General features: G+C 39.7%; 1 protein-coding gene across 2 annotated transcripts in view; it reads right to left on the bottom strand.

Annotated features, from left to right (window-relative positions):
- adam22 (ADAM metallopeptidase domain 22) overlaps positions 1 to 13,816 on the bottom strand; it is a 96,115-nt gene extending 82,299 nt beyond the window's left edge. Inside the window, exons 1-3 of one of the 2 annotated variants that reach the window (XM_047360401.1) lie at positions 13,122 to 13,816; positions 12,764 to 12,918; positions 9,377 to 9,453 (exon numbers count right to left, since the gene is read on the bottom strand). In XM_047360401.1, coding sequence (XP_047216357.1) covers positions 9,377 to 9,453; positions 12,764 to 12,918; positions 13,122 to 13,212 — 323 coding nt within the window. In that variant the 5' untranslated portion in view covers positions 13,213 to 13,816. The remainder of the gene's footprint in view (positions 1 to 9,376; positions 9,454 to 12,763; positions 12,919 to 13,121) is intronic. The other variant, XM_047360402.1, reaches the window with a different exon arrangement.
- Positions 13,817 to 15,586: the final 1,770 nt, after the last annotated feature.

Genomic DNA, 15,586 nt, shown 5'->3' with positions numbered 1-15,586 from the left:
TACAATGTGCAGATTTTTAAGTTCTTGTGAATTTATAACAAAACATTTCACTTGATCATACAACACCTCCTGACTTGTGGGTAAAGCAGAGCAAAGACTTACTTTCTCTGGAAGCTGAGGCAGGCCTATTCACCTCAGCAGCTTTTTAGCACCTCAATTGAAAGTATCCTAATTTATTCTCTGACTATTGTGCAATGCGAGATGCAGAGCAGCAGGAGCTAAACTAGCAACATCATAAAAGGCAAAACACACCCAGGTCGTCATGTGTTTGACCCACTGCCATCTGGATGGAGATTCAAGACAATCAGGTCCTGCATAAACAGGCTGAGGATCATCTTTGATGTTGTTCGACATTCTTTGTGAATTCATGGTGCATTGATGGAGTAATGTTGGTAACCCCCCACCACTCCTATAAAGGTTCTCAACAGTTCCATGTTTTCTTGTTTTTGGATAATGGCTCTCGCTGTGGTTAGCTGGAGTACTGAAGCCTTAGACAATCGGTTTGTAACTCTTTGGAGACTGATGGGTGTCAATGACTGTTATCAATATTTTCTTGAATTTCTAATGTGTCACTTTTGGAGATCTTTTTACCCTACTTTGTGTTTTCATGTTGGCTCTTTCTGGGCTATTTCTTGATTCTATTGGTCTGGCAGTAATCAGGCCTGGGTACAACCAGTGCAGTTAATAACCCCAACTAAAAAAATGTGGTTGATTGCAGTTAATTCATAATCTAACAAGAGGAGCAATAACTTTTTTAACAAAGGGCCAGGTTGATTTAAGTACCTTTTTTCCTTTAATAAATGAAATCATCATTCATAAACTTCATATTCTACTTACTCTGTTATCTTTGTCTGATATTGAAAATGTTTATGTATTTCAATGCAACATTTACGGCACTGTAAATATAGTAAAACACACTGAGTCCCATTGTCTTTCATTTTGTTATAATGTTTTCATTATGTTCTTTTTGTTGCTGTGGCCCAAAGTTGTACCGAATTATAAAACTATCTCATCTATTTTTATAAATTATGAGGATAAAGCCAAAAAATGCTCAGGTTTCATGTTTGTTTTTATTTATTCACACGTTATTGTTTAACAGCTTTATATTAAACAAGCCATCTCCTGTTTGGGTTCTGATCTAATTCTGATATTGGATCGGAACAGAATGCTTTTTATCAAAACATACAGAGCCGTTTTTGGACTAATTTATGAAGTAAATATAGAAACGCACACACACATGCATAGTTGGTAAACAACAAAACGACCAAAAATGGAAAGGTACAAAATGAAGAAGTAACTCATGTCACTTGAGAACAACTGTGTTTTATTCATCTCTGAGGAACCATCAATGTGTGTAAAAAGTACCGTTTATACCTAAATAATAGACTGAGTCTCACATCTTATAACAACCAACATGTGTCCAAGACCCAGAAGGCATATGAATTTCTAACAGAATGCCTACGCTCCCATTATTCACAGTGTGAGGCTGAACACCATCTCTGAGCTAGGATTTGAAAAATGACGATAGGTTCTGTAGTACAGCGGACACATTTGCAAGGGAAACTGAAAGACACACCTGTGTTGTTTGCTCACAGCCAAGCAGTCAAACAGAGAAAACATCCGCAGCTGCAGTGTCAGTCATTGATAATACAGACAACCAAAAACAATTGTTGATCCATTCAGCTAAAGCCTCCCTCTCATGCGCCCACACGTCTGGATTAAAAGCTATCTGTAAGCAACATCGCCACGGTTGTGAAGTGGGACATCGTTTCACAGTGGAGTGTGGGAAAAAGAGGACAGAAAGGAGGGCTAAGGGCACCAGGAGTAGGAATGTAATAATGAAGATCTTCCTTCAGCTTCAGGAGGACTGAGACATAGGTAGAAACATGCAGAAATCATACAAATACACATACACTCATAATGTCTATGAAACATACAACCTAGTAAAGGCCAAAATCCCATTAATTTTGGCCTTTTAATGGTTAATGTCAACCATTCTTTTCCAGGGGCAGAATCAGTTTACAGTTAACAACTTATGTGATTTCTACAAACCAGAAGTGGGTGCACAAATTTAAATTTATGGTGGATTTTAGCAATTTATCCAGGGTCAAAATAAAACAAGCTCAAATGCATACAGTGCTGTGAAAAAAAGGTTGTCCCGTTTCAGTTTTCTTTTTTTTGTTTGTTTTTGTCACACCTAAATGAAATAAGTCTTTAGAACTGAGGAATTTTGACCTTGACTCTCAACTTTGATTTATGTTCAGACGTTTAATTTAGTTTTTTTAAGTCATTCAGAGGTGCCCTTGCTACAGTACTTTGGATTACTGTCCTGCTGCAGAACCAAAGTGGGATTGGGCTTAAGGTCCTGTACTGATGGCTGGACATTTCTCCAGCAGGATGTTCAGGTAGAGAGCAAAAGTCATGATTTCATCACTTCTGACAAGTCGTCCAAGTCTCGAGGAAGCACAGCCGCCCAGACCATCATACTACCACCACCACGTTTGACTGTCAGTATTATGGTCTGATTCTGAAATGCTGTGCTAGTTTTAGGTCAGATGTAACATGACACATACAGGGCTTGGACAATGAAACTGAAACACCTGGTTTTAGACCACAATAATTTATTAGTATGATGTAGGGCCTCCTTTTGCGGCCAATACAGCGTCAGTTCATCTTGGGAATGACATATACAAGTCCTGCACAGTGGTCAGAGGGATTTTAAGCCATTCTTCTTGCAGGATAGTGACCAGGTCACTACGTGATACTGGTGGAGGAAAACGTTTCCTGACTCGCTCCTCCAAAACACCCCAAAGTGGCTCAATATTATTTAGATCTGGTGACTGTGCAGACCATGGGAGATGTTCAACTTCACTTTCATGTTCATCAAACCAATCTTTCACCAGTCTTGCTGTGTGTATTGGTGCATTGTCATCCTGATACACGGCACCGCCTTCAGGATACAATGTTTGAACCATCGGATGCACATGGTCCTCAAGAATGGTTCAGTAGTCCTTGGCAGTGACGCGTCCATCTAGCACAAGTATTGGGCCAAGGGAATGCCATGATATGGCAGCCCAAACCATCACTGATCCACCCCCATGCTTCACTCTGGGCATGCAACAGTCTGGGTGGTACGCTTCTTTGGGGTTTCTCCACACCGTAACTCTCCCGGATGTGGGGAAAACAGTAAAGGTGGACTCATCAGAGAACAATACATGTTTCACATTGTCCACAGCCCAAGATTTGCGCTCCTTGCACCATTGAAACCGACGTTGGTATTGGCATGAGTGACCAAAGGTTTGGCTATAGCAGCCCGGCCGTGTATATTGACCCTGTGGAGCTCCCGACGGACAGTTCTGGTGGAAACAGGAGAGTTGAGGTGCACATTTAATTCTGCCATGATTTGGGCAGCCGTGGTTTTATGTTTTTTGGATACAATCCGGCTTAGCACCCGAACATCCCTTTCAGACAGCTTCCTCTTGCGTCCACAGTTAATCCTGTTGGAAGTGGTTCGTCCTTCTTGGTGGTATGCTGACATTACCCTGGATACCGTGGCTCTTGATACATCATAAAGACTTGCTGCCTTGGTCACAGATGCGCCAGCAAGACGTGCACCAACAATTTGTCCTCTTTTGAACTCTGGTATGTCACCCATAATGTTATGTGCATTTCAATATTTGGAGCAAAACTGTGCTCTTACCCTGCTAATTGAACCTTCACACTCTGCTCTTACTGGTGCAATGTGCAATCAATGAAGACTGGCTACCAGGCTGGTCCTATTTAGCCATGAAACCTCCCACACTAAAATGACAAGTGTTTCAGTTACATTGTCCAACCCCTGTACATCATAAAAGGTTCACTTTTGTCTCATCCACAAAATATTTTCTCAAACGTCTTATAGATCATAGAGGGGCCTTTGTGTTCTTTTGTGTCGGCAGTAGTTCCAGCCTTGGAACTGTCACATGAATGCCATTGGTTTGCTGGCATCCCAAAATCTTTTACATGGATTTGTAATCCTTTACAAACTGATAGAAATCAGTGACTTTGTTTTTCAAATTTTTTTGACTTTTTTAGATCAGGTGTTGCTTTTTAGATCTTTCAGCCATCATAGAGGTTCTATTTAACCTATTTATTATATCTGCAGGTCAAGAAATAATCAGGCCTCGTTTTGGTTTGTGAAACTGAGCTTTTCTTAAAAATTGTGCTCAGTCATAATTAATTCATGACTAGCAATTACTTTTTACCCACCGGGTCAGGTTGGTTTGGAGCGCCTTTTTTCTGTTAATCATCATTTGAAATTTGCCTTTTGTATTAACTCAGGTTATCTTTATCCAATATCTAAACTTCCACATCATTTTTGTCACCATTCCTGGCATAAATCTGGGTGGATATTTGACTGTTCTTCATGGTAAAAAATAGCAGAATTCATTTAAACGATTTGGTTACTTGACACAGATCTGGCTTTTAGGAAATGTTGTAGGGTTCGTTGTCCTGTTGCAACAGCAAATTATGTCCAGGTTTCAACCATTGAACTCAAAACCATAAACCTCAAAAGATCAGACATTACTCCGACTGTTCAAGAACTCAGAGCCATTGAGGCTAAAGTCCATCACAAACTGGAGGGTGCTGGAAAACCAGGGTGTCTGTCTATAGAATGGCCAAAGATTAAGCTGTTTAGCCACAAAGATGAGAATTATGCTAGGATGAGTCAAAATTAAGCTTTTAAACATAAGAAAACAACATCAACTATCAGGCAAGGTGGCGGTGGCATCAGACTAAGTGACTGATCTGTTGCCAGTTCCACTGGTTGTATTGGACAAGTAGAACTGAATAATGGGGGAGTAGTACATCCTAGTTCTTGAACTTCACTTAAAATCATTCAGCTAGCCCCTGAGATTTGGATTTTTAAACATTAGTATAATCCAAACATTAGCACTGAATTCATCACTGGCAACTGCCAGTTCCAATATATTCACATATCTGCCTCGCATCTCTCTTTCCCATCTGTCAATACGATGCTTCCAGCTCTCTCTGTGTCCTTTAGCATCTTGGGAATCATCATGTGTGTCAGATGACTGGAATATAACATATTGAGGCGACTCTGGCTCAGTTGGGAGAGTAGTGCCTGGGCAAGGTGCTTAACCTCAAGTTGCCTACCGATCCGCGTGTCGGAATATGAATGAGTGCGGTTGAGTGAATGTGGCTCTAATGTAAAGTGCTTGAGTGGTCAATTTGACTAGAAAAGCGCTTTATAAAGTCGATTTACCATATAATTGCCAATAAATGTATTCTATACAGTCTTTGGGGATAATATTACATATGCAGCAATATTGTGATTATGATGCATTTCAGATTTGTTGTGAAATCTAGGTGTAATTATGCACACATTCTCTCCTAATGTCAGATCATGTCAGATCATCAATCCAACCTGCTTTTTGGACAATTTTTTAAGGGATCCAGACTAGAACCAGGGAGAACTCTAACAGGCAGGTGGAGTATACGTAAATAAAGAAACCTTTGTACAACAGGGATTTGAACAGGAGACCTTTTTGCTGTAAGTCGACAACACGAAGAACAAGACAATCTATGCATAAAACATAGGAGAGGGGATCAAACAATTTTGCCCTAAAGCCAGCTTTATTAAATTCTAAAATAATTCAGATTATTCTGGAAATTAGATGCTCCGACAAATAAATTTAATAAAGAAAATTAATAACTGATAAACAGGATGATTATTAGTTCTATATTCTGTACCAGGATTTCATAAATTAAAGATAGGAAATGTTGTACTGCACTTATTTCAGCCCCTTTTTAACTGTTACAGAAACACTAATGACACAGAGATTTCTGCTGTAATAATAATAAACCTTTTAGTGTTTGCTATTTACTGCTGGTATAATTTTAAAATTTATGAAATATAAAGGCCACTAGCACATATTCAGCTTTTATAGACAGCTTTATTAAATACTGCTAAAGGTTTCTAAAAGTCTAATGGTTTTATTATTCATAAATGATGGTTTTACATTTAATCTCATTCTGACAGACCTTTTTCAGGACACTCAGTCCAGATGGTTTAAATGTAATAACACAGGATAATAATTTCTACGTTAAACTGTGCAAGTGAATATTAATGCATGTTCATTTATGGTCAGAACTTTACATACGCTTCATTTAAGAACTGGGAACACACGTTTGTATTTATTGCAGATTTTCTCAAATCCACATTGAGGTAACGTTTTAGATACAGGCTGAGGCATTTAAATCAACCACACTTATATTTTGTTGTCCCTCAGCAAGTCCCTTTTGTAGCCATGAACCAGCTTCTAACATAAGCCCCACAGCATGATTCTGCCGCCACCATGCTGAATACTTGGTACAGGTTGTTTTAGGTTTTTAAACCATTTGTCTAGTTATTGTTTACAAATAATTCAATCATTGTCTTGTCCAACCAGAAAGCGTTTCCCCTGAAGGCATTTGGCTTGTCAATATGAGCACCTGCAAATTCTAGTAAAGCCTGGAGGTGTTGATTTTGGAGAAAGGGTTTTCTTTCATTGTACCCTTCTCGGTTCAGGCTGAGGAATAAACTAACTTTCACATTTTTCAGTTCAGGATCCAAATGAGCTTTAGATTAAAGTGTTGTTCCTGAACATTTTAACAATTTTCCTTTGATTTAGGAGTTTGGCAATTAGAGAGTGTTAAAACTTGTAAATGATCTCAAATATGCATTATAATTTTTTTGGAATGGATCAAGGAGGCTGCCATTAAGCACCTAGAATGACAATTAACTAAACTGTATTGGAAATTTGTTGACTAAGATTGAAAGTCAAGTCTGTCCCAGGAAACTGAACAGCTTAAAAAGCTTTACCAATTCTACCAAGAAGTGCTGTCAGATATTCTGCCTGAATTATGCCAGTTGTTGGTTTCAAAAATGTTGCAATTTGTCCCCATGTCTCATTTAACCAAGATGTCAAAACAAATAATAGTGAGTATGCAATTGAGCCTGTTTGTTTAATTTTGACCTTTTGTAAACTGGTGTAAACTCATAAAAAATGCAAACATCTGGAACCAAAGATTCTTTTAAAATTTCTCTAAAATTGGTGTTTCATCTTAAAAGTTAAAATAAGTCCTTAAAAAGCTAAATTTAGTGGAATATTCATGTCCATCATTAGTACAACGTCGCTCCAGATCAGAACTATATGTGCATGTATGACACATAGACACCCATGACTGGTTGATGGATCACTCAGGGAGTGGGAGGAATTACAGAAATGGCTCCCTTCAGACCTGGGAATTCTTGTGGTGCAAGATTCCGCTCAGCAGGAGAGTAATTTCCGCTGTGATTAGCAAGCAGGAAGCATCGCTGTATGTGTTCACGTGCTTTCAGCTTGAGTTTTGATCGGTGACTCAGGAAAGTGATACCTAGAGAAGACTGTGTGTTGAAAAAAGGTGAAAGAGGTAAAAGCAATTCAGGAGTGAGAGAGAGAACGTGAGGGACAGAGGAAATTTCCATCAGCACTGCTGTGATCAATATCAGTGTCTGACAGAGGAGCTCTAAAGCCTTTACTGTAAATCACTTCCTACTATGATGGAAACTCTAAATCACACATGCCCTCCAACACATAATAAATTCAGACATACAAACACACAAATATACACCGTGGTTATTCAGGACAGAACAGCCAGCGATGGCACACAACAACAACGATGTTTATTTATGTACTCTGAGCGATCCTAACAGACGATACGTAACCCTCCAGAGAAATGGACGATGTGGATTCTGCTCAGCTGCACCACAATTGCCAACCTCAGGTAAAATTTGTTCCTGCAAAAATGTACACCCATTGAACATTTTCACATTTTCTCAACCACAAACTGTTATGTATTATATTGGGATTTTATGTGATAGACCAACACAAAATAGCAAATATACAGTGGAAGGAAAAGTATTTTAAAAATAAAAATTTGAAAATTGTGGGGTGCATCTTTGTTCAGCCTCCCTAAATCAACACTTTGTAGAGCCTTTTTTGCTCCAAAACAACACCAAAGCATGATAATACCACCACCATGTTTCTCCATGAGGCTTGTGTGTTCAGGGTGATGTTTAGTTTTAGTTTTCCACCACGCAGTGTTTTGCATGTAGACCAAATAGTTACATTTTGCTGTCTACTTGGTTTGTGGTAAACTACAAAGAGCATTTCTTATGGCTTTCTTTCAACAACTGCCTTGTTTTTCCCACTCTTCTATAAAAGGTCAGAGCTGTACAACTAATAGTTTCCCTACCAACAGATACTCCCACCTGAGCTGTGAATCTCTGCAGCTCTTGATGATCAGATTATGGACTTAACAGTGCTCTGAAAAGTGTGTAAAGCTTTTGATATTGTTTTATAACCCAACCCTGCAAAGGTTTGGTTAATAAAAAAGAAGAGGATGAATGCAAATGAATAGTTCACTTTTCAGATTTTTGTTCATTGTTTAATTTCACTTTTACATCTGTGAAAGATTCATACTATCTATCGCAAACAATCTCCGTAAAATGCTTTTGTAATATATTACTACGTTTGTGATATGACCAAATGTGGAATATTACAGGGGTTTTAAATAATAATATTAATATTACTAATACTAATACTAGTTTACTCACATTTAACAATAAATTAATGCAAACCTTAATCTACAAATGTCATTTTGAACATTGGGAATGATGTAGAAGTTGTGTCATTATCATTTTAGGCCATGTTATCATAATTTCACTTTCTCAAGAAACTGAAACCAACATCTTCACAACACTCTACAGAGCTGTGGTGAAGAAAGTATTGACACACTGCATCACAGCTTGGTGCTCCAGCCACAACATGGCAGACAAGAGGTGTCCTGCAAAGGATAGTGAGAGGAGCTGAAAAGGTGTTCTTACACTCTGTCCATAATCTGTTTCAGAGCTACTGCAGAACCAGAGCTCTTAATAATCCTTACAATCAGAAACGTATGGATCTACTGCCATCAGGGTAAGGGTACCAAGCATTAAAAGCAGAAACACCTGACTGCTGCACAGCTTTCAGTCTCAAGCAGCTGAACTAAGATTTATCTTATTGCACACATATTATGTCTGTTTAGTTCTTAAATGTTTACAGTATTTCACCCCAATCTGTTAAAGATCCAGAAGATACAGGGACTCTTTCCGGATGCCATTGGTTATACCGTGTATTGACAGAAAAAAGGATGTCTCACCAAATGCTTCAGTTATTACACAGTCATAGCACTAAGCAAAAGAAAGGATATAGATGCTAAACTACATGAAAACAGCGCATCAACAGAAATACAAGCATGCAGCCAGTCAGAAAGACAGAGCACAGATTTTATTTAAGCATTTTATACTCACTGGTTCAGTTCCACATCCAGAATGAATGTTTTTCCAAAAGCATCAACTTGAAAGGTGGCTTGGGCCACGTGCTCCATCTGAAAATGTAGAAAGGACATTTTATTTACTACTTGCAGGCATCTTCAGTCACATTCACGGTTTGTTTCATTAGCATTCAGATGGATCTGCCATCCACCTAAATTGATGGATGGCTCTTTGTTCTTATTGCAACACAAATTAGCAGGAAGAAACATCTTTTCATAAAGTCGGCAAGGTTAATTTTCATTGTCTGAAGTGGATTTTTTGAAGAGCCATTTATCACAAATTTAGCAAACTCTTATACACAAATTCCCCAACAGAGAAGTAAAACTTATTAAACCGGACCATTTCTATTTGTCAGAAATATCTACAGTCATGCAGTCAGCTGTAAAGTTGCAGTGCCTGTTCGCACAAACAGAAATTAAGTGATTCCTCTCTGACGGATTTGGATGGAGTTGGGTTTATTCCAGGTGCGGGACGCATATGGTGCTGGCTTTAATGCACACCCATTGGGTTAATGACAACTACTAAATGTAATTCCTGTAGGTCCAGAAGATACCCTTGGACACCCTCCCCCTTCAGCTTGGCCCACGGGCTTCCTTTATTATCGAACAGCGTGGTAACAAGGCGAGGAGGGGTGTAAATGGGTTATTTTCTTTTCAGGAAAAGCCCCCGTGCTCACCCAAGAATGACCCCAACCCCCCGCTCATGTCCACAGGGATAACAGACTATTGTGTTTGGTGGAGCGTGCCAGTGCCTAGCCAGAGTAAAACTTCTGATCACATTTATTGTGGCAGAGTAGATTTGGACTGGGAGAAGATACCAGAAACCGTGCTTGGTGAAAGCATCTTGACAGAGGACAGACAATCATTAAGAAACCAACTCTGACTGCGCTTACATCGATTTCTGACTTCAGCAGACCTGACTTTCCCCTCCTGATTGTCTGAGTATAACTGTAGGAGCCATCACTGTCCGAAGCAGAGAGGCAACCAGAAAGACGAGCTAAAAGCACGCAGAACGATTCCACTTCACACAACAAAACAACACGAACGCCACCGCCTACTACTCATTTAGCCACATTTGTATCCGAGACTGAAAATAGGCAACATGACCCTAAAAATAACTTGCCATGTGTCACACATTTTAAGAACTGCTTGACAGATTTGTTTTTAGGGCCATTCATCTAAAAACAGCCAATAAACTGATCAAACTTTGTGCAAGTGACATCATAGCTTTCAACTCTCTGCAGAGAAGACAGCACCGCCCACACTTCACTTCAAAGATACTTTAGTGTTGCTTCCTCAGTTTTAATGTATTTTACAGTTCTGTCTAAACTCTGAGGTCATATTAAACAGTTGTATATAAGCTCGTCTGGGCTGCAATGAGGAGCCGTAACACTTTTTACCGTATTTATACAATAGTACTGTGCTTCCGTTAACACTTCTCTGGGTTTGTAAATTTGGGAACTGAAGAATATCTTAATAACTAAAACAATTAATGGCACAGGAAAACAGTAACAACCTAATTGATGTATTCTAAATCTATCGGCTGCTCTTTAGACAGTCCTAAAATTTTAATATTAAGATGATGTCTTATGACAGATGATTCTGCTGTGTAATATGTAGGAGACATAACAGCGTAACACCTCGCTCTCTGCTACCAGCTGCAGTCTAAGCTACCAAAAAACTAACTTATACAAACAAAACTGAAATAAAGGCTGTAATGTATGGCAGAATTTCATAATAATGTTTAAAAATAATCCCATGACATAAAGAAATTCCTTAAACTGGCTTTGTGAAAACATTCACAGTAATTATAAATTGTTTTGCTTTGTATTTCACACAGCAACTCAATAGCTGCAGAAGGTGTTAGTGCTGTTTATGAAGAGTTTTCAGAATATTTTTGCTATATAAATGAATATATAATAGACAGTAACAGTGATTAGGCCATGGATATGACCAAGCGATGTTTAACCCATGCAGAGTATAACTTACAGTGCCTGAATGTCCATCAAAATAGCAACTTAACGCACAAGATAAATTCATAAATTTTTTTGTTTTCAGACAGCTTATCCTGCAGGTGATTGTTACATCAATATTGGTAACAAAATGTGCTAATTTCTACACTGTTTTGTCAACAACAAATATTGTGAGTCCTCAGTTATATATATAAAAAAAAAGATAATGGGACATATTATCATTTAAAAACAGAGTTTTTAGTGCCCCCTGGTGGAAAGCCAGAGCATCGTCTGTTTTTAAAACACAAAAAATCAAAACATCTTCAATTTTTTTACTGTAACTTCTTGCATACTAGTGTTGGAATGCAAGTTACATGGAAAACTCATATTTAGATTATATTCTGGTTCCTCTTTGTGCATAAGGTCTGGTACATGAGACATGAAATATTATAATTATATGACACAGACTGGGTAATTGTTTGGGTTAAGTTAACTGGCACATTTAGCTTTGTTGTGAAGTCTTCATCTCCAAGTTCCCCTAATGTTGAAATTTCAAGTGAGGTTCCTCACCAACCCTGACTCTAAAATCCAACACGGCTGCTGCATTGTTAAAACATAGATCCACATTCTAACTTCTAAGGCAAATAATACTGCACTCAGTTTGTACTCAAAGCCAGATTTTCTGCAGTGCTTATAACACATTGTGAAAGGTTAAGGCATAAACTACTGCTTTAAAAAAATTAAACTAGTGGCACACAGAGAACTGTTAACTATCTGTTTATGAACATGCTTCCTTAGTGTTTCAGTGCATAAAACTGATATACATACTTGACCATCTTGTTTGGCTGATACTAGTTAGCACCACAATTATAATTAAATGTTACTAGTTTTTTCGACTAGGGTGTGATATCATTTCCAGATCCATCTTTGATTCCAATACGCATGCACTATTCAAAACAGGAGTGCATCAAAAGCAATATAATTGAAGGACCAGACGTTTCACAAAATCTACTTCATTTTCTCACATTTAGAACCATGTAACACAAGCATGCATGGCTAAAATAGGAAGAAGTATGACAGCAAGTTTAAATTTGTTGTGCCACTTTTTCAGAACCTTGACTCTAAAGCTTTCTGTATGTAGGGCAGTTTGATTTTTTTAAGTTACGAAGGCATTAATGACCCATATAGCATATTCACACTGTGTATAATTAGTGCAGCTTGATGAAGTGACTAAATGTTTCAGTAATCTGTTTTGCTTTGTTTTTATTAAGTAACTATTATTCCACCCCCAGACAACAAGCAGAGGAGGAGATGAGTGTGCAAGATATAAACAAACTGTCCTGCAGGCATCTTTCCAGACGGACACTCCTCTATCCATCCTTGACAACAAGAAAACAACACACGATGTGTACCTGCGTGGAGCCCGGGCTGGCCTTCACCCTGGTGCTGAGCTCATCGTGGGTAATCTGACTGTGGTTGCCGTACACCAGGCGCAAAGGCACCGTGTCCTCCTTCCCCACGAACCTGCCCGCACCACGAAGAGTCTTCAGGCTCAACAAGGCTTCTCCTGCACAGAGTAAACACAGACTTCATTACCAGCTTGTGCACAAATCAGCAGTGATAAATGAAATGTCGATGGGTTTCATTTCCTTGGAGAACATAAATCTGATAGCATCATATTATATGTAATTAATCATCAGATTATGACTATTAATAAGGATTTCTATATTTATATTTGCAAAAATAAATATCAAAAACAGTCTCAGTTACCATTTGGGGCATTAAGGATGCTCTGGTGACCGACGTGCATCAATCCAGAGACGCACAAAAGGGAAATCCACCATGGCATCCTCAGCATCATCACCTTCCTCTCTGTGGTAGGGAATTAAAAACAATGCGGTATTCCAAAATAGGAGCCTCTCGCAGCTCTGCCTTCGCTAGGGGAGCCTGCTGCAGCCGGAGCGGATCGTCTGGTCGGAGCAGTTCCGCTGATGGTGGGCCATCGGTGGGGTCGCTTACGAGTCTGAACGCAGAGCGCGTCTGAGCGCACCGAGACCCCGGCGGATCGGCGGCAGCACGGAGCGGGGGAGAGAAAGAGAGGCAGAGACAGAGGGAGGAGTGGGGACACCTCCTTAAAAACATCAACGTCCAGCGGCTCACTGCAGAAACGCCTAATGCATCAATATGAGCGGAGGCAGGATGGAGACAAACTACGGGTCCCGGCCTTCCGGAGACGGGGTTGATAGAAAAGATCTTCCGCGGTGAATTAATGCAGGAGAGCCATTCCTGCACAATCCCGCCTGCAATTATAATGACTCACTCCATCATCTGCCAGGGCTTCAGATTGTTAAATCCCCACCCCCACTCAGGGAAAATTGAAAAAATTACAGATAATGAGATGAGCATTATTATAACCGTGAGCCTTTAACAGAATAATTGATTTCAACGCAATAAAGAACCAGCGACTCAGGGCGTGGCTGCCTCCATGCTAAAAAAAAAAAAACAAAACAAAACAAACTTACTTCATCACTAAAAGAGCGCTGTTTTTATATTTTAAACATCTCATATTTTTTACCCAAATCTGAGCTGTTATTTTGTAGTTTGATTTTAAAATTCAGAGCAAGGAGAACATGCCAAGGGCCTCCCATAAAATCTTCCAGAGCAGATGCACCACCAAACCGATCATGCTGAACAATGTTGCCGGCTTCATAACGTTCACTGCAGCTTCTCCCGGCTCCTTCACGTCTGTCACATGAGCTCAAAGTGAACATAGTCTCATCTGTGAAAAGAAGAGTGCGCCAGTGCTGAACCTGTCGATTCCAGTGTTCTCTGGCCAATGCCAGTCGAGCTCCACAGTGCCGGATGGTGAGCACAGGGCCTACTAGAGGACTTAGGGCCCTCAGGCCACCCTCATGGAGTCTGTTTCTAATGGTTTGGTTTGGTTAGAGCCATTCATGCCAGTGGCCTGCTGGAGGCTACTTTGTAGGGTACTGGCTGTATTCATTATGTTCTTCTTTGCACAAAGGAGCAGATACCGGTCCAGCTGGTGGGTTAAAGGCCTCCGACGGTCCTCTCTAGCTCTACCTGTCTACCGGAATCTCCTCCCTGCTCTTGAGACTGTGTTTTGAGAGACAGCAAACATACACCTAAGTGCAATTTAGAAATGCAAACTCCATGCAGAAAGACCGCCGGTCGGGAATCGAACCCAGGATCATCTTGCTGCAAGGCAACAGTGCTACCAACTGCGCCACTGTGCCCACCACACAAAGATAACCTGAGTAAATACAAAAATCAGTTTTCTAATGGCTCCATTTATCAAGGGAAAAAGGTTATCTAAACCAACCTGGACCTTTCTGAAAAAGTAATTGGTCCCCATGTTAAATCCTGAATTTAGAACCTGTTTGACAACATGAAGTAGGTTAAAAGAGCTCATATAGCAACATATTAGCCAATCTAAAGAAATTCAAAAACAAATGAGAAACAAAAGCCTCCATCACAAAGCAGTTCCACCAAAAACTGCAAAAATGATTCAAGTTTATAATAAACCAACAGTGGGGGATGACAGGTGTTGAGCTTCATTGACATGAGGACTACGCAAAATATCTGCATCAGGAGTCCTTACATACAGTTCGTTTCTAAACAGTAACGGTGGACGACCTCAGTAAAGCAATCCTGATGTTGGCGAAGTGCTTCAAATTTAAAATGTGCCTCTAATTCTCCCCATCAGAAATCATTTCTGAGTCTTCTGCGTGGCTGTGACTTCGTTGCTCTGCAAAGATGGACTGACTTCCACCCCGCTAGCCATATCGGTCCTTTCATGGAACACATCGAGACAACAAAAGTGCACCTTACTCCCACCTTTGAAGTGTTTTGTGAAAGAGGCCATTGACATTTGGCAATCTGGAAGTGGTTAAAAAGGCTTCAGGACTCCAGTAAACCACAGTGAGAGTCCTTGTCCACAAATGCAGAAAACATGGAAGTTGGGCAACCAGACGTTAGGAAATAATTCCATTGCAATTTTTCTGAATATTGCAATGACGATGTTATGATTCATAACCTACTTTCCCCCCCACACTGCTCACTCTTTTTTGCCCCCCCCATCAGAGGTTGCCAATACTGGTATCAGTTGTGGGTAAAAGGACAGTGAAAGGTAAAGCAGAAAGAAATATTGAAAAGTCAAAAATGAATGACTGGCACCAGAGATATTGCATCCAACCAACACTACATTCAAGCCT

This window comes from Girardinichthys multiradiatus, chromosome 3 (assembly GCF_021462225.1).
Source record: "Girardinichthys multiradiatus isolate DD_20200921_A chromosome 3, DD_fGirMul_XY1, whole genome shotgun sequence".
Taxonomy (NCBI): Eukaryota; Metazoa; Chordata; class Actinopteri; order Cyprinodontiformes; family Goodeidae; genus Girardinichthys; species Girardinichthys multiradiatus.
This window is presented reverse-complemented; position numbering and strand designations above follow the sequence as displayed.